The sequence below is a fragment of the Paroedura picta genome, chromosome 15, assembly GCF_049243985.1.
Source record: "Paroedura picta isolate Pp20150507F chromosome 15, Ppicta_v3.0, whole genome shotgun sequence".
NCBI lineage: Eukaryota > Metazoa > Chordata > Lepidosauria > Squamata > Gekkonidae > Paroedura > Paroedura picta.
The window spans coordinates 4,017,675-4,032,956 of NC_135383.1; the positions used below are offsets into that span (position 1 = coordinate 4,017,675).

At 51.5% G+C, this 15,282-nt stretch overlaps 1 protein-coding gene across 5 annotated transcripts in view; it reads right to left on the reverse strand.

Annotated features, from left to right (window-relative positions):
* ACAP3 (ArfGAP with coiled-coil, ankyrin repeat and PH domains 3) overlaps nucleotides 1-15,282 on the reverse strand; it is an 89,790-nt gene that overhangs the window by 26,623 nt on the left and 47,885 nt on the right. For all 5 annotated transcript variants that reach the window (XM_077312148.1, XM_077312145.1, XM_077312146.1 and 2 more), the window contains 5 exons: nucleotides 14,345-14,403; nucleotides 11,868-12,051; nucleotides 9,999-10,043; nucleotides 9,527-9,622; nucleotides 7,291-7,365 (listed from right to left, as the gene is read on the reverse strand). In XM_077312148.1, coding sequence (XP_077168263.1) covers nucleotides 7,291-7,365; nucleotides 9,527-9,622; nucleotides 9,999-10,043; nucleotides 11,868-12,051; nucleotides 14,345-14,403 — 459 coding nt within the window. The remainder of the gene's footprint in view (nucleotides 1-7,290; nucleotides 7,366-9,526; nucleotides 9,623-9,998; nucleotides 10,044-11,867; nucleotides 12,052-14,344; nucleotides 14,404-15,282) is intronic.

The following is a 15,282-nucleotide window of genomic DNA, read 5'->3' on the forward strand; positions in this document are numbered from 1 at the left end:
GAGAGACGCGGCCAGGGACGCCCGGAGAGAAAGAAAGAGGAGCTTAGCAGAGGTGCTTTGAATCAGGCAGAAGGCTGAAATCTTTCGGGAGGCAGATCAGGCGAAGGCGGCAACGCTTTGGAGCACAGGCTTCGCTAAGCCGCGCTGCCCTTTCGAAGACAAGCTCAGATCTCTTGCCAAACGCCCCTGTCGTCTGTTTGCCTTGCTTTCATGTCATTTCGATAAACCGCGCTCCCTCGGGCTCCTTACAATGCTCCTTCCAATCCCCTTGCTGCTTTCGCGTTTACAGGCCCGAGGATGCCTGGGCTAGCACCGAGAGCTTTTCTCTTTTTGCAAAAACACAGCCCCAAAAACAGAAATTGGAACTGACAACGGTTACCCGGGGAACCCTTTGAATGCACCAAGGGGAGCACAAAGAGGCAAGGGCATTTCAGGAGACGCAGTGGCCCTCCGCCCGTGGGACGCAAATGATCCCGCCTCCCAAAATGCGGGTATTTTCAAACTGTCCAATGATGAAAAAGAACTGGAGGGGAGACAAAACAGGCAGACGTGTTCAAAGGGGATTTGAAATGAAATATTTTAATTGGGGGGGGGGTTGCTTTACGAATCCAACATCAGGGTCAAAAGGACCCTTCCCCAAAGTCATGGCCGCGAGAGCAAGATTTGGCCCTCCCCAAAAATCATTAACACCCCACCTTTGTCTCCAATGGGGTTCCAATAATGCTGCCTGCTCACAATTCTCAATTTTATCCTCAACAACCCTGTGAGGTGGGTTAGGCTGAGTGTGTCTGGCCCAAGTTCATCCAGCAAGCCCCCCTGGTACTGGTGCGGATTCGAACCTGGGTCACTCAGACACTTGTATGATGCTCTTCACCAGCTCCTTAAGGTTTTCTCCTTGGTCCATCTGTGAAATAGCAGAGTGCTCTTTGATTTGCCACCAGTTACTACAAAGCTTCACCCCAAAATCTATTTATGATGCCACTGCTGGGCCTCAGGATATGGGATGGAACAAAAGAAGACTCAGAGCACGTGCAGTTGCAGACTCTCATTGCAGCGTCCCCACAAAAATTTCTCAGAGTGCCCAGTGAGAAGATTTCAGAGTTTAGGGTGGCCAAATCCCAATGTCTAGGTATTTTTATCCCAGAAATCGGCATCCACCAACTTTCACTGCATGATCCTGGGACGATACCCAGATAGGACAACCCCAACAAAACACAGCAGTGCTGGCCTACAAAACTCAGCCATCCCTGCACACAACACACACCTCAGCAGTAGTGACACGCTGTCTATCTGCATGTCCCTAGTCCAGGCAGGAATTCATTCCTCTTTTGTTCCTTCCCTTCCGGTGTAGCAATCAATCTCTCTCTCTCTCTCTCTCTCTCTCTCTCACACACACGCACACACACACACACACACACCTCATTCCCCCATGCACTTCCTTTCTGTTATTTATTTTATTTATCATACTTATATACCGCCCTCCCCGGAGGCTATTGCAGCAGTAAGCTCTCTGCCAAATGAACTCAGCATCGCACTTGAGCATTTTAACACTCCCCCGAAATGGCCACCTCTGAATGCAAAGCTGATATCTGGAACAATTTCACAATCCCTCCCATTTCCCTCCCTCCCCACACACACACCCAAATTAGTCAACCCACCACCGGACCCAGCAAGCTCCCTTGGGTGGTGGAGGTTTTCCGAGACTACAGCAGGGGGATCAGGTTGCATCTTTTAATGTGGCGCCATCCATGTGCAAATCAGAGTAACAAGAAGAAGGCAGGTTGGAAATTCACCCCAGGGGGAGAGGGGAAGGCTATCCTTCCAGTTTGGTTACAGACAGGGACCCTTGTTTGCTTAGAGAGGCCGGGGCAGAATGGACTTCACGCACCGAGCCATGTCTGCTGCCATTGTTTTGTTACCGTTGAGTCAAGGCCAACTTTTGGCAACCCCGGAGGGGCAAGAGGCAGACAGAGGCGTTCCTTGGTGATCTCCCATCTGAGATCTCACCAGATCGGGTCAGTCTGGGCTATGCAGGACACTGACCACGAGTCCATGACCTCAGTCACTGGAGGCTACATCCCCAAATCTGTCTGTCCAAAGGGGAAAAGACAGGCTGAAGGAACATGCCAGAGGAAGGAAGGAAGGAAGGAAGGAAGGAAGGAAGGAAGGAAGGAAGGAAGGAAGGAAGGAAGGAAGGAAGGAAGGAAGGAAGGAAGGAAGGAAGGAAGGAAGGAAGGAGAAGAACAGGACTCATGGTTAAGGAAGGAAGGAAGGAAGGAAGGAAGGAAGGAAGGAAGGAAGGAAGGAAGGAAGATATTCCACATAGCATCCCAAACAATTGCCCCCTTACCAGCAGGTATTCAAGTCTGCCCAGAATCTTCATGATGCCGCCCTCCTGTTTGGCCACGCTCTCCGAATGTCAAAGTCTCTTCCCGGGCTCTGCTCTGAAGCAGCAAGGGTCTAGCCTACCACCAGCGGATGACGCTGGCCCCTCCCAAGGCACATGTGTTCCCAGCCACAGTGGTTCCCCGCTTCTTCCTTCCTTCCCTCCCGACAGGAGGGTCGCCCGCTGGCTGCTGTCAGATCGGGGCTATGCTGGGAGAGTGAGGGAAGCGTGCCTTCGCCTGCAGACCACCTGCCCGCCTCCCCCTCCTTCTCCTCTCCTCCTTCGGAGCCTTCCCTTTCAGAGTCAATCAGCTTAGCGCCAGGGCTAATTACCATACAGCTGTCGCCTCCGGGCCTCGACGGGCAAGCGGAGTTGACAGGGCTATCGCCTGACCTTTGACCCTCTTCTGAGGACTCGAGAGCTTCCCACAAGTCCCCTGCCTACCGAGCTGGCATCCCTCGCTGCTGCCATGCATCCCCCCTCCCCTTCCTCTGCCACCAGCCATCCGTGGGACGCCACCGTCCTTGGCCCCATCCAAGCTCTGCCTGCCCTGTTGGCGGAGGAGAGAAAGGCACACCATATGGCCAAGCCCTCGTCCTTATTTATTTTTAACGCTTCCCTACTAAATCAACCTGACGGCCACTGCCCTCTGTTCCCACACGTTTGCCCGCCCCGCTTGGAAGCTTTCACCGAGATCCCACCCCCTTCCTCGAGGCTGGGAGACAGGAGGATCCAAACTGGCCAGTTCGGTTCGGTTTACGGACTTCCCGAAACAGGATTGTTAGGTTTGTGCCAATCCTTAGGGTGAACCACTAATCTGGTCTTCTTCTTGATAAAGTCATCCCCCTCGCTGAGCTTTGCAGGATCGGTTACATTGGAACGGACTCAGTGACTCTGAGCATAGCCGTGCCACGGAAATGGCACGGAGTACCCGGGTTTTGCTGCAGAACACTGCAAAAAAGCTACTGTTATGGAGGTGCTGGAACACAGGGGTGCATCGGTGAAACACAGCCCGAAAAGAACCTCTGGGCAATCAGAGGCACACGATCTCGCTGAGGCTGCATGGTTTGCCATGTATTATCAATACACGGGGTCATGTTACTAGTGCAGAGATGAGAGAAGGATGCAAATATAATGCAAGGAGGAGAAACTATGGGAAGCCTCAGGTGCTACAATTCCACTTTCGATTTTAGGAATTCTGCCACTCCGACTGGAACTGCGGAACATGGCTCAGGAGTGACGTCCCACACCAGTAAATGGGGAAGGTCTGATTAGCCACAGTGTTCTACAACATGAGCGCACTGAACGGAAAGGCGGCCATGCTGTTGACCAGGAGCCATAATTGTGTCCTTGTGTCTTCCTAGAAAAGGATGGTGAGTTCGAATCCTGTGTCTCCAAATCCTGAGTCCTCCAAAAACAACACCCCGCAAAAAAACATCCCTCCTTAACCCCAAAGTCGGAACCACGTTCAAAATAAAGTCCAGCCTCAGTTAATTATTAAATAATTAATTAATGAGGTAACAATGCAATCGGTACAGAATTATTACAATTTCTGAACATGTTTCTATGCTGATGTTTTGGTTTTACTATAAGAGGGGCTGTTTTAAATCATGCGGTCACCTGCCATGAGCTATCTAGGAAGGGTTGAATGCAAATATTATTCTTCTTCCTATTTTTACTCCTAGCTCACTGGTTTCAATGGGCTTAGACTGGAGGGACTCTCTATAGGAATGCACTGTAAATCACAATACGGCAAGCTTCATTGTTATGCCCCTCGTTCCACCCCAGCTGTCAGGAAACTTTTCAGGAGAGTCCAGAAATGCGCAAACTGTTGCGTGCTCCCAAGGGGGCGGGGTAGAGGAGTTAGAGACCCCGAGTGTCTGTTTGACTTTGGTTTAAGCGGCATTTGTTTTCCTGCAGGGGTGTAAATCAGCCCCAAAGGGGACTCCTCCGAGGTGAGAAAGAGATACAGCCCTACAGCCCGGGAGAAGGGCGCTTAACAAAGCAACAAAGGCATCCTGGGATGATGGCCACCCTGGGACTACGGATAAAAGCGTGGACAGATGCCCCTTGAGAAACGCGAGAGAGAGACCGGCTTGGAGCAGCAACATTCTAAAGAAAGGACGGGCCAGATTCAATTTGGGATTTCTTCCAACTCTTCCCCCTCCCTGCACCAGCCTGGCAGAATTTCTCCTTCTCTATAAACAGAAGACGCCAACTGCCTTCGTGATCTTAGTGGGAGAATGGCCCCCCAAAAGGAACGCACATGCCCTGAGCGCAGAAAACCCCGGGGTGCAAGCCCTGGCCTCCCTAGTTGGATGCCATATGCAAAACTCTTGCTACAATACCATATGCAAAACTCTGGACATGCCACAGAAAAGCTGAGTGTGTTTTATGTGAGAATGGAGGCACAGCTAAAGCTGGGGTGTTTGTTTGGGATTAAGCGCCAAAAGCTAAGACCTCACGGATGCAACGAGAGATGAAAACCGAGCCGGTACTCACCTGCAAAAGGGTCTACAAGGCAACGAGGCATCGTGGATGAGCGGAAGGAAAGACAGAAAGGAAAGAAGGATTAATTCAGGAAGAGGCTTATTTATTCAGTTTATATACTGCCCCTCACTATATTTATACACTTAACAGCGTCTCCGCTTAAGGTGGGGGTCTGGAGAAGTCCCAGAATGACCACTAATCTCCAGACAAAAGAGGTCTGTTCCCCAGAAAATGGCCGCTTCGGAGGGCGGAGCTGCCAACGCTCACTCCGCGCCACTCACCTGACGCCACTCGCCAGATATACCGCCCCCTCCTTCCCATACAGACACAACTTTGAGATAATATGGTGGCGCTCCCCCAATTCCATCTCATTCAATTGCTCAAGCTTTGCTCCCATTAGGTTGTTGGGGCTCCCAGTCCAAACCACGTCTCTAGGGTGGAGACATCTCTCCCCTGCAACTCTGAAGGTGAACCGTCTCTGGTGTAGCAAATAGGAACCAGATGGAACCTCCAGTCTGCCAGGCAAGCTTGCTGCGTGACCTTGGGGCAGCCAACCACTCCCGGTCTAACCTACCAGAGGACACCAGTCCCCCAGCCGGACCTGGGGATCCCCTGGATTTTTAGTTCATTCCCAGGCGAAAGAGATCAGTTCCCCTGGAGGAAACGGCTGCTTTGCAGGGGGGACGCCATAGCATTATATTGCACTGAGGTCCCTACTCACTCAAAATCTCACCCACTCTCAGCTCCACCCCTAAAGTTTCCAGGTATTTCCCAAAACAGAGCTGTCAACCCTAACTTCAACGCGAATAGGATTTGCATACACAGAAGGGGATTTTCTTGGTAGGATCCTACTGTGTAATTTTCGCGTTATTGAATGCAGGGTCTCAGGCAGAGGTTTCCCCCCATCATACACTATTTGGTGCTTTCAGTCGGAAATGCCGGGGATTGAACCTGGGACTTTCTGCATGCCAAGCAGAGGCTCTCCTGCTGAGCCACAGCCCCTGCCCCAAATTAAGCTGCCTTCTACTGAATCAGACCCTCGGTCCAGCAAAGCCTGCTTTGTCTGCTCAGACTGGTAGCAGCTCTCCAGGGCCTTGAGCAGAGCTCTTTCCTGTCCCCCTGCTGCTTGGTCCTTTCAACTGGAGATGCCGGGGGTTGAACTTGAAGTCTTTTGCCTGCCAAGCACTGAGCCACGGCTCCCCCCAAAATCCAATGCATTATGGTGCCGACATTTAGCAGGAAGCAAGGTGGGCCAGGGGAGGGGGTTGGTGCTTCCCTTGCCCTCCCCCCATTCCACTCAACAGAATATCCTTCCGGCCAAACTAGCTGTTGACCAGGCATCTACGTTTCCCGCTGGGGCATTTCTTCCCGATCTGCTGAGCTACGCCGGACGTGGCGTGCGCACGAACCGTGATTTTGCGCTGACAGCAGAATCCATTGCCGGCTTGCCCCCTGCCCCCCCCCATCCCCAGGGAAGCCCCCACCCCACATTCTACTCCTTGCCTACATGTCTGAGAGCCTGCTTCTTCACGGATGAAATGGTTGGGGGAGGGGGGTGGTTGCGTCTGGGTCTCAGCTGGGTTTTTCCTGTCAGGCTTCTCCGGGAAATGAGAGCCAAGCCCTTTCCACTCCGGGGCCCGTGATCCGGAGATCCTCCTGACTCCGCCAAGGGGAGACAAGGGAGAGGAGCGTCCAATTGTTCCCGGCAATCCGCTCGGCCCCCTTGCTGGGGCATTGTCCGGGGAGGCCGGTGGGAAGCGAAGGGGGGAAATGCAGCTTTTCAGCCAGGTCCGAGGCCATGGAGAAGCGCATGGGCTCCAGCCATTCAGCTGTCCGAAGCTGATTCAAGAGGGAGCGTGGGCCATCTGGCCGGGAAGGGGCTCTCCAGCATGTGGCTGCCACAATGTTGGGGGAGCCAGCTGGACAGATGTGCGAGGCCCGAGAGGCCTCCTTCGGAGACGGGGAAACGGTGGAACGAAATCCTTCCTGAAGTCTCCTGCTCCGAAGGCCGAGGAGCGCAGAAGAAGGGCAGGAAGGAGGCACTCAGACATTGCCCCCTACCCCCCCAAAAATGGCGGCTGACAAAATTGTGAGTTGATCAAACACCGCTGAGTTTAGTGAAGCTTGTATAAAAGTCTCTGGCTTTCGGGGTCTCCAAAGGAGAACTGCCATTTAAGAATACCTGGAGACTTTGGGGGGGGGGGTGGAGCCGGGAATGGGCAGGATTTGGGGCAGGGAGGGACCTTGGCAGTCCTTACAATGGCTCGCACATGCACAATAAAGGACAAGAACCACATGTGATTGGTGCTTCTTGAACAAACCCAGCGGGATGTGCAACAGGAGGCAGGAAAACAACGCGGAGGGGTCCTCTTATGAGATTTCAGGGGAGCACTGTCCACGGGCCTTAGACTTACCCGTTGCTGGATGAGTGCGTGCTTGTGCTCCATTTCCCGTTTCTCCACTGCCGAGTCGATCACCAGCTGGTCCAACTGCAAAGCGAGGAAGAGAAGAAGCAAATGCCGGTCTTGATCAACTTGATATGTCCATGGACATATGTACCTGACAGTCTGTCTCCCAGGGAATTCTGGGATTTGTAGTTCTTTGGGAGTGGAATATTTCCTCATAGGAAAGACCACCGCACTTTCACCATGAGCTGCGAAGAGCCCTGCAGCAGCCTTGTTATGATTTAACGCAAACACCTTTCCCTTCCTCTCCCCAAAACAGACACTCTGGGGAGGTAGGTGAGGGAGAGCTCTGAGGGAACTGTGACCGGCCCAAGGTCACCCAGTCGGCTGCATGTGGAAGATCAAACCTGGTTCTCCACATTAGAAGCCGCTGCTCTTAACCACGACACCAAGCTGTGGAGAGAATCGCTCACCTAGAGAAGAGATGCTTGCATGCCACCTGGAGTGCTCGGAAGGAAGGATGAGGCTTCAAAAACAAACAAACAGAGGGCCTTGCCTGCAACATGTGGGGGCAACTCTACTGACCTACTCCACAGGGATTGCTGCCAGTCGGCGCTTTTAAAGCATCTCGCTCTGCAGGTCTACCAATATACCTCTGCACGCCAGACCCCTGGTCTGCCACAGATAATTCTGAGAAGCGTTCTACAGAACGTGCAATTCACGTCAGCTCCTGACCCACATCGTTTCAGAACTTCTGCCCAGGATCTCATCTGATTCTGCAGCCCTAACCAGCAGTCAAGGGCGGACTGTGGCCAGCGGTCCCTCGCACCCTCAGCAGGACAAAGGCATCCGGAGACAGGAACCGTCTTGGCAGTGCTCTGAGGAATAACAGCCACATAAGGACACCTCCTTCCAATAGTGGCCAATGGCTCTCCGAATTAACCGGAAGGTTCTTAGCCTAAATCAACACAGGCGTATGTGCGGCTGTCCCAGGAGACCAACATCTGAGTCCTTGTGGCCTAAAGGCAAAGGCCTCAGCGAGTTTAATTAAAGCCTTGGCCCTCTCAGCCCAGAAACAGTCAACATGGATCAGATCTCTGGGCTCAGAGGCAAAGACCTCAGTCAGTTGAGATAAATCTTGGCCATTAGACCTGGAGGCAGCAACCAGGAAGCATTATGGGTAGGGGAGAGGGGGCGGGGACAGAGAGGAGCGACGTCACATGGCCGGCATGACACCGACACAATTCTCGAAGGTTCAGACTCCTCCATCGTCCCACCTGTGTGTCATGGCAGCGACGTGACATCACTGCCTGGCATTTCCTGGAAGTGACATCACAACACTGGCGTGACACTGCTTAAAAAGAAAAATCCGCTTAAATATGTGGTGAAAAACCGCCATGCTCTTCTACGCGTGAAGATGGAAAAAACGAACCCTTGGCGGAGTGGTTAAATAAACCGATGGACTGTGGGTCAATGGCGAAACTCACGTCTTCGATGCAAAACAGATCAATATCAGATTTTTTAAATAGAAAATGGAGGCCAATATTAGACTGCATCGATTGGGAAAATGAGATGGAAAGAAACAGCTGATCTATATGGGAGGTATGTAAACAATGGAAATATGAACCGGGGAGGAACAAAACAAAAAGCTTTCTGGAAAAATATATGAGACATGTTGTGAAATGTCAGCTTACTATTCATAGTTCTGCCAATGAAACTTGAAGTGTTTTTTTTTTATTTTCTATATTCTGCACCGTGTAATCTCTCTTTCTTTTTCTGGTTCTCTGGAAAAGAGAGCCAGTTTGGCCTCTAAGAGGGAGAACTGGGCTTGATTCCTCGCCCCCCCTCTGCATGCAGCCAACTGGGTGACCTTGGGCCGAGCTCTCTCAGCCCCACCTGCTGCACAGGGTGTCTGTCCTGGGGGAGAGGAAGGGAAGGCGATTGGAAGCCGCTTTGAGATTCCTTTAGGTAGTGAAAAGCGGGGTATAAAAACCAATTCTTTATTTTTTTTAATAAATAAAATTCATACTAAAGGGGGGGCAATCCCTCAGAGGGCTGGTGGACCACACAGAAGAGTCCTTGGACGTCTCCCTCCAAGATTATTGTGGCTCACATGTGACATCTCTCCTGGATTTGAGCAGGTTTGGGGCCCCTGGTCAGCTCAGCTGGGGTCTTTCCATGTCATGGCATGTCGGATCGACGTTCGCAAGACCACCGTTTGCCGAAGGGGCCAGCTATTTCTTACCTCGGTGGCCAGTTTCTTCATGTAGGGATCCAGTTCGTGGAGAAGGCTGTAGCCTTGCTGGAAAAAGGTGTATTGGGCGTGCATAAAGGAAAGCATCTGGAGAACAGGAAAAAGAAAAGGAAGTTAAAACGAGAGCAGAAAGAAATGCAGGCCAGCCAAGCAGCGTTTTCCCACCCAAGCCAAAGGATCCCCTCGATGGCCCTTTTTGCTTAGTAGAAGCCCCATGAGACCGGGCCCCAAAGAAAGGTTGAGAACAGCAGCCTTAGGAGGGTGGGCTACATAGCTTTATGCACTTTGTAGCATTGTGCTCCACCAAGGTCCCTGTCCTACCCAGGCTCCATCCCCAAATCTCTAGGCGTTTCCCAAACTGGATATGGTCACTTGGATATGGTGGCCAAGAGGGACCCAGCAAGTCTACTCAAAAAAGGGCAGTTTCCGTGGGCGATCGGGAGGGCGTAGCCCAAATTCTTACCGCGTCCAGAATTTCAAATTTTTTCTTGGCCTGGAGTACGTTGATCTGAAAAAGGAAACAGAAAATAAGGGCTCAATTTGTGCCCCGCTGAACAAAGATGGACCCCTTCGGCCTGTGGCCGTGCTTTCAATAGTAGTCACGCAGGTGGCCGTGTTGGTCTGAAGCGACAGAACAAAGTCAGAGTCCGGTGGCATCTTGAAGACCCGCCAGGTTTAATCCTGGGTGCAAACATTCATGTGCAGGCAGAGAAGCTTATATCCAGTGGGCAGTGAAGGTGCCACCAGACTGTGTCCAATAGCAGGGGGAGAGCTGCAGGGATTGTCGGACAAAGTGGTTTGTAACACAGGAACCATCATGACTCCTTCTGAGCTCACCTTGAGGTTAGGCACAGGCACCAAATACGTCTCATGAAAAGCAGAGTCAGGCCACCCATTGGGGTGGTAAGAGTGGTTCCACAGCGCCACCTGGTGTCTTCCCAGCCCTCAAGCAGCAGCTGGACAGGGACTTATCCCGGATGCTTTAGGCTGATCCTGCCTTGAGCTGAGGGTGGGACTAGATGGCCTGTGTGGCCCCTTCCAACTCAACAGTTCTAGGATTCTACTCAGACTGACAGTGGCTCTCCAGGGTCTTGGCCAGAGTACTGAAGTCGGATGTCGGGGATTGAACTTGGAGATGTTGGGGATTGAACCTGGGACCTTCTGCATGGAATGCAGAGGCTCTTCCTCTCAGATTCTCAGGCACAGGTCTTTCACGTCACCTACTGCCTGGTCCTTTTTTCAACGGGAGATGCCGGGGATTGAACTGGCAACCCTCTGCATGCCAAGCAGTGTTTCTTCCACTGAATGCAGCCCTTCCCGACACGCTGGAGATATCCACCTGGTCACTGTTAGACACAGAATGCCGGCCTACGAGGGAGTCCCTTCTGATCCCAGAAGGCTATTCGTCTATGCACTGCTGACCACAGGCTGTGTCAAACAAAATCAGCCGGTGCAGAATTACCTTTACTCTGGGGAATTAAGTGGCCATCTCCACCAGCTTCCAAATGACGACCCATCCAGTAATGAAAGAACATCTCCCATTCTTCTCCTTCCCGGAGATCAACAGGATATGACAGCGTAAACTATCCCAGGATGAGCCAGAAGGTGTTGGCAGATGGTTCCACTTAAAGGGGGGGGGTGGAGAGCAGAGGGAGGAGGGGGGCTAATGGAACAGCTTGGATCAATATTAGCTTTGACTCTGTCCTTGCCGCAAATCCATTAGCGGGGGAACGGGAGGCCTTTCGTCCAGCGGCAAATGTGGGGGGATAAGTCCGGAAATAGCTTTAGGGGGAATGATTCCCCATTCCCCCAGAGTGGTTTTATTTGAAGGGGGGAGGGGATAAGATTAAGGTTCAGCAGAGCTTTGATCAAGGCAATTTCAGTTCTCCAAACAGATCGAGGCTATTTGCAGCTGAACACGTGAATTTGCCTTCTATGGAATCGGAGGCTTGGTCTGTCGAGGAGAGAGCTCCTCTTGGCCAGAGCACACAAGACCGACCTTGCCCGACCTTGCCTTCCCACCTCCTTCCTGCCAGCTGCATTCTGCCCGCCCTGCCCTTTTGGATATTTTCCTTCTCCTTCCTGGCAACTGTGAAGCCGTTGTAGCAATGTAGCGTTCGACAAGGATGCATGGATCCTCAGACTGCGCAACTCGCCAATTAAAATTCAGACCCAGGGCGATGCAGCGTCAGACCAGGGCAGGGGCGAGCATGGGGCAGGGGCTCATGGCAATTGTAGTCCATGGGCATCTGGAGAGTCACCGTTTGGCCACCCCTGGTCTAGGGTCTGGGAGACTCAGGTTGAAATCCCCGCTGGATCGAGAAGACCTCACCTGCAAGACGTAGTCCAGGGCCAGGTGCCGGAAGCATTTCCTGGTGATTGTCAGGGTGCCGGTAGCCTCTTCCACTTCGTGGGGCTTATGGCGCGGGGCCTGGGCGTTCTTGACCAGGGCGATTTCCATGTCCTCTCGCACCTTATCGAACTGCTTCTTGGTCTCCTTGAATTTACGGACGTCACTGGGATCGGAACGCAAGAGTCATCGTTAGTTTAACAGCTAACGCAGAGAAGGTCTCCCCTGGATTAGCTTCTGGGGCAGAGGTCCGTAAGACCCCCAGACGACAGAGATCAGTTCCTCTGGAGCAGGGGTAGTCAAACTGCGGCCCTCCAGATGTCCATGGACTACAATTCCCAGGAGCCCCTGCCAGCGAATGCATTCGCTGGCAGGGGCTTCTGGGAATTGTAGTCCATGGACATCTGGAGGGCCGCAGTTTGACTACCCCTGCTCTTATTATTATTATTATTATTATTATTATTATTATTATTATTATTATTATTATTATTATTATTATTATTATTATTATTATTATTATCTTTCGATTTATTGCCCGCCACTCCCCTACAGCTCGTGGCGGGTTACAACATTTTAAAACCCCCAATAAAATCCATTAAAAACCCTCAGCAACAATTACAGTATAACATTATCGGTTAGCAAGCTAACCTGGCAAGATAGGCTAATCAACCTCCCCCTCCTACTACAAGCAGGTGGAGAGGGGATACTGATGGTACTAATCCCCAATCTCAATCCCAGGTCCCGGGTCCCTGGGGGGGGCATAGATGTTAGCCTCGTCCTCAACCGTAAACCTGGCGGAAGAGCTCCGTCTTGCAGGCCCTGCGGAATGATGGAAGATCTCGCAGGGCTCGCAGCTCTCCTGGGAGCTCATTCCACCAGGTAGGGGCCAGGACCGAAAAGGCCCTGGCCCTGGTCGAGGCCAGGCTCTGGAGAAAACAGCTGCTCTGGAAGATGTCGATGTTAATGATTTATTAAATTTCTCAACCGCCCTCCCGAGGCTGGCTCAGGGGGGTGTACGGATATAAATATAATAAATAAATATACATAGAATAAAATAACAGCAATTTCAACAATTAAAACCACAATAAAACATTAACACAGTCCAACAACTCTGTTGTTTTTTTTATCATGTTGAGGGCGGCGTTCCTCCCCAAAATCTCACCACCCAAGGCGCTGCCCCCACGTCTCCAGGGATTTCTTAACCTGGAGCTGGCAGCCCTAAACTGAGGTGAACCAAATCAATTTTCATTCAGGTCCCAGAGTTGCATTCGTCCTGGGGGATAAGTTGGCCACCGAGGGGGAGCGACCGGTCTGGGGCGACCCAGAGAGCTTCATTGCTGGAGGAAGGATTTGAACCCGGGCCTTCCCGGTCCTCAGTCCACCACCGGACGCGTCTCTGCCCAGTCAGATCCATAATCTCGGCTGTGCATAAAGCAGTCTCATCTCCCACTCAGGGGGAGTGGGGAGAGATTATATCGGAAGAAATGATTATTTGCTAAAGCCTGCCACAGTCCATTTGCAAATGGAATCTAAAATTTCCATTCTCTGCCACTTCCGAAAGCTGAGAAATGCTTAAAGCGTGTTTGTTTTTTGGGGGGGGTGTCTGGAGAAGATGGGGGGGCTTGACAGTCCTTTGCCACCCACCCTCCTGATCTGGTTGCCCGCCACCTTGGAGGGGCTCTGAGTGCCTGGCCATTCCCATGGCGACGGGGCCTTGCTTCGTGGAGGTCCGCCACAGCCTCACTGACCTATATTCTGCTGCTTCGCAGGCCTGCCCCGTACCTGCCCCCTGTTTTTTAAGCGGATGAGGAATTCGAAGGATTGGTTTTGCATAGGATGGAAAAGGGCAAACCGAGTAAGGCCTAATTCAGCTATTTAAGCGGAAAAGTCAAATAATGGATTTATGCACGCACACACAGCCTGGGGAAGTCAGCAAGGAGTGATTCATCTTTCTTTTCTTGGCCTAGAGCAGGGGTAGTCAAACTGTGGCCCTCCAGATGTCCATGGACTACAATTCCCAGAAGCCCCTGCCAGCATTCGCTGGAGGGCCGCAGTTTGATTACCCCTGGCCTAGAGGAAGGCAGCTCAGGGCAGCAGACACTAGGTGTCCAGTTACTTTGGAGGAGGCAGGATAATTGTGGGACACCAAAGCTTTGAGGGCAGTGTCATCTCTTCTTTTTGTCCCCTTTTTGTTGACTAAAGCAGGATAGCAGATAGGCCTCCTCAAGCAAATGAGCCACGGTGGTTAGTAAAAACACTGTGGAAACAAAGGTCTTTTAGTCCAGATCTCTTCTGTTGCGAGACTTGTTTGACCCCAATGGTTGGATAGCATCCATAGCAGTTTCCTGACTTACACACACACACATACACACACACACACACTCTCCCTCCTTTTGACCAGACCTCTTATATTCTCTCTAAACTAGATTTTCCCCAACGAGAAACCCACAGAGACTTACTCTTTCACAAAATTGTGCAGCTGTTGCCGAACGGACCTCTGAGCTTGGTCGAAAAGGATCTGAGAAAGAAAGAGAAAAGAGCCGGGGGCGGGGGGGGGGGAAATGTGTCAGTATGATTACAAAAAAATTTTATCACTTCGCAAGAGAAGTCAGAATAGAAGTCCATCTTTAGGCTTCTCAACATTCTTATTTTGCTCGCTGGTAAGTTTCTGATTCTTCGAGTTGTTTTCCTGCTCTGTGTTTGGCTCCTGCTAGTGGCCGACTCGATATCACAAAAACTTTCTCCCTCGCATAAATCTGCAGCAAACTTTGCTGGAAATAAACCTCTTTGATATCAAATCGACCACTAGAGCAGGGGTGGCCAAACTGTGGCTCTCCAGATGTCCATGGACTACGAGCCCCTGAGGCTCATGGGAATTGTAGTCCATGGACATCTGGAACAGTTTGGTCACCCTGCACTAGAGGGAACAAAACATGCACAGAACAGGAAAATACCCCTGCAGAAACAAGAACCTATCAGCAAATAAAATGAGAATGCGGAAAAGCCCTTATTTGGGGGTACCTACTGTCAGACCATAGCGAATGACCAGATGTTCATCTAGCTCCCCGAAATTCTATCCCTGAAGTTTACAGGAAAACCCCCAGAGGAAGCTCTCATCTTGCTCCCATGCCGATCCTAATTAACTGCTTGCACCTTTCCAATAATCTACTGTGAATTTCTGCAAAAGGTGCTTAATTGGATGACTACTACTAATGTCCTTTTGGGAATTAGAAAACAGACTGAGAGAGGAGAGAACTGGCTTTTGTGCATCTCGCATTTTACCACCCGAAGGAGTCTCAAAGCGACCTGCAATCGCCTACCCTTCCCCACAACAGACACCCTGTGAGGTAAGTGGGAGCTCTGAGAGAACTGGGACTGGCCCAAGGTCACCCAGCTG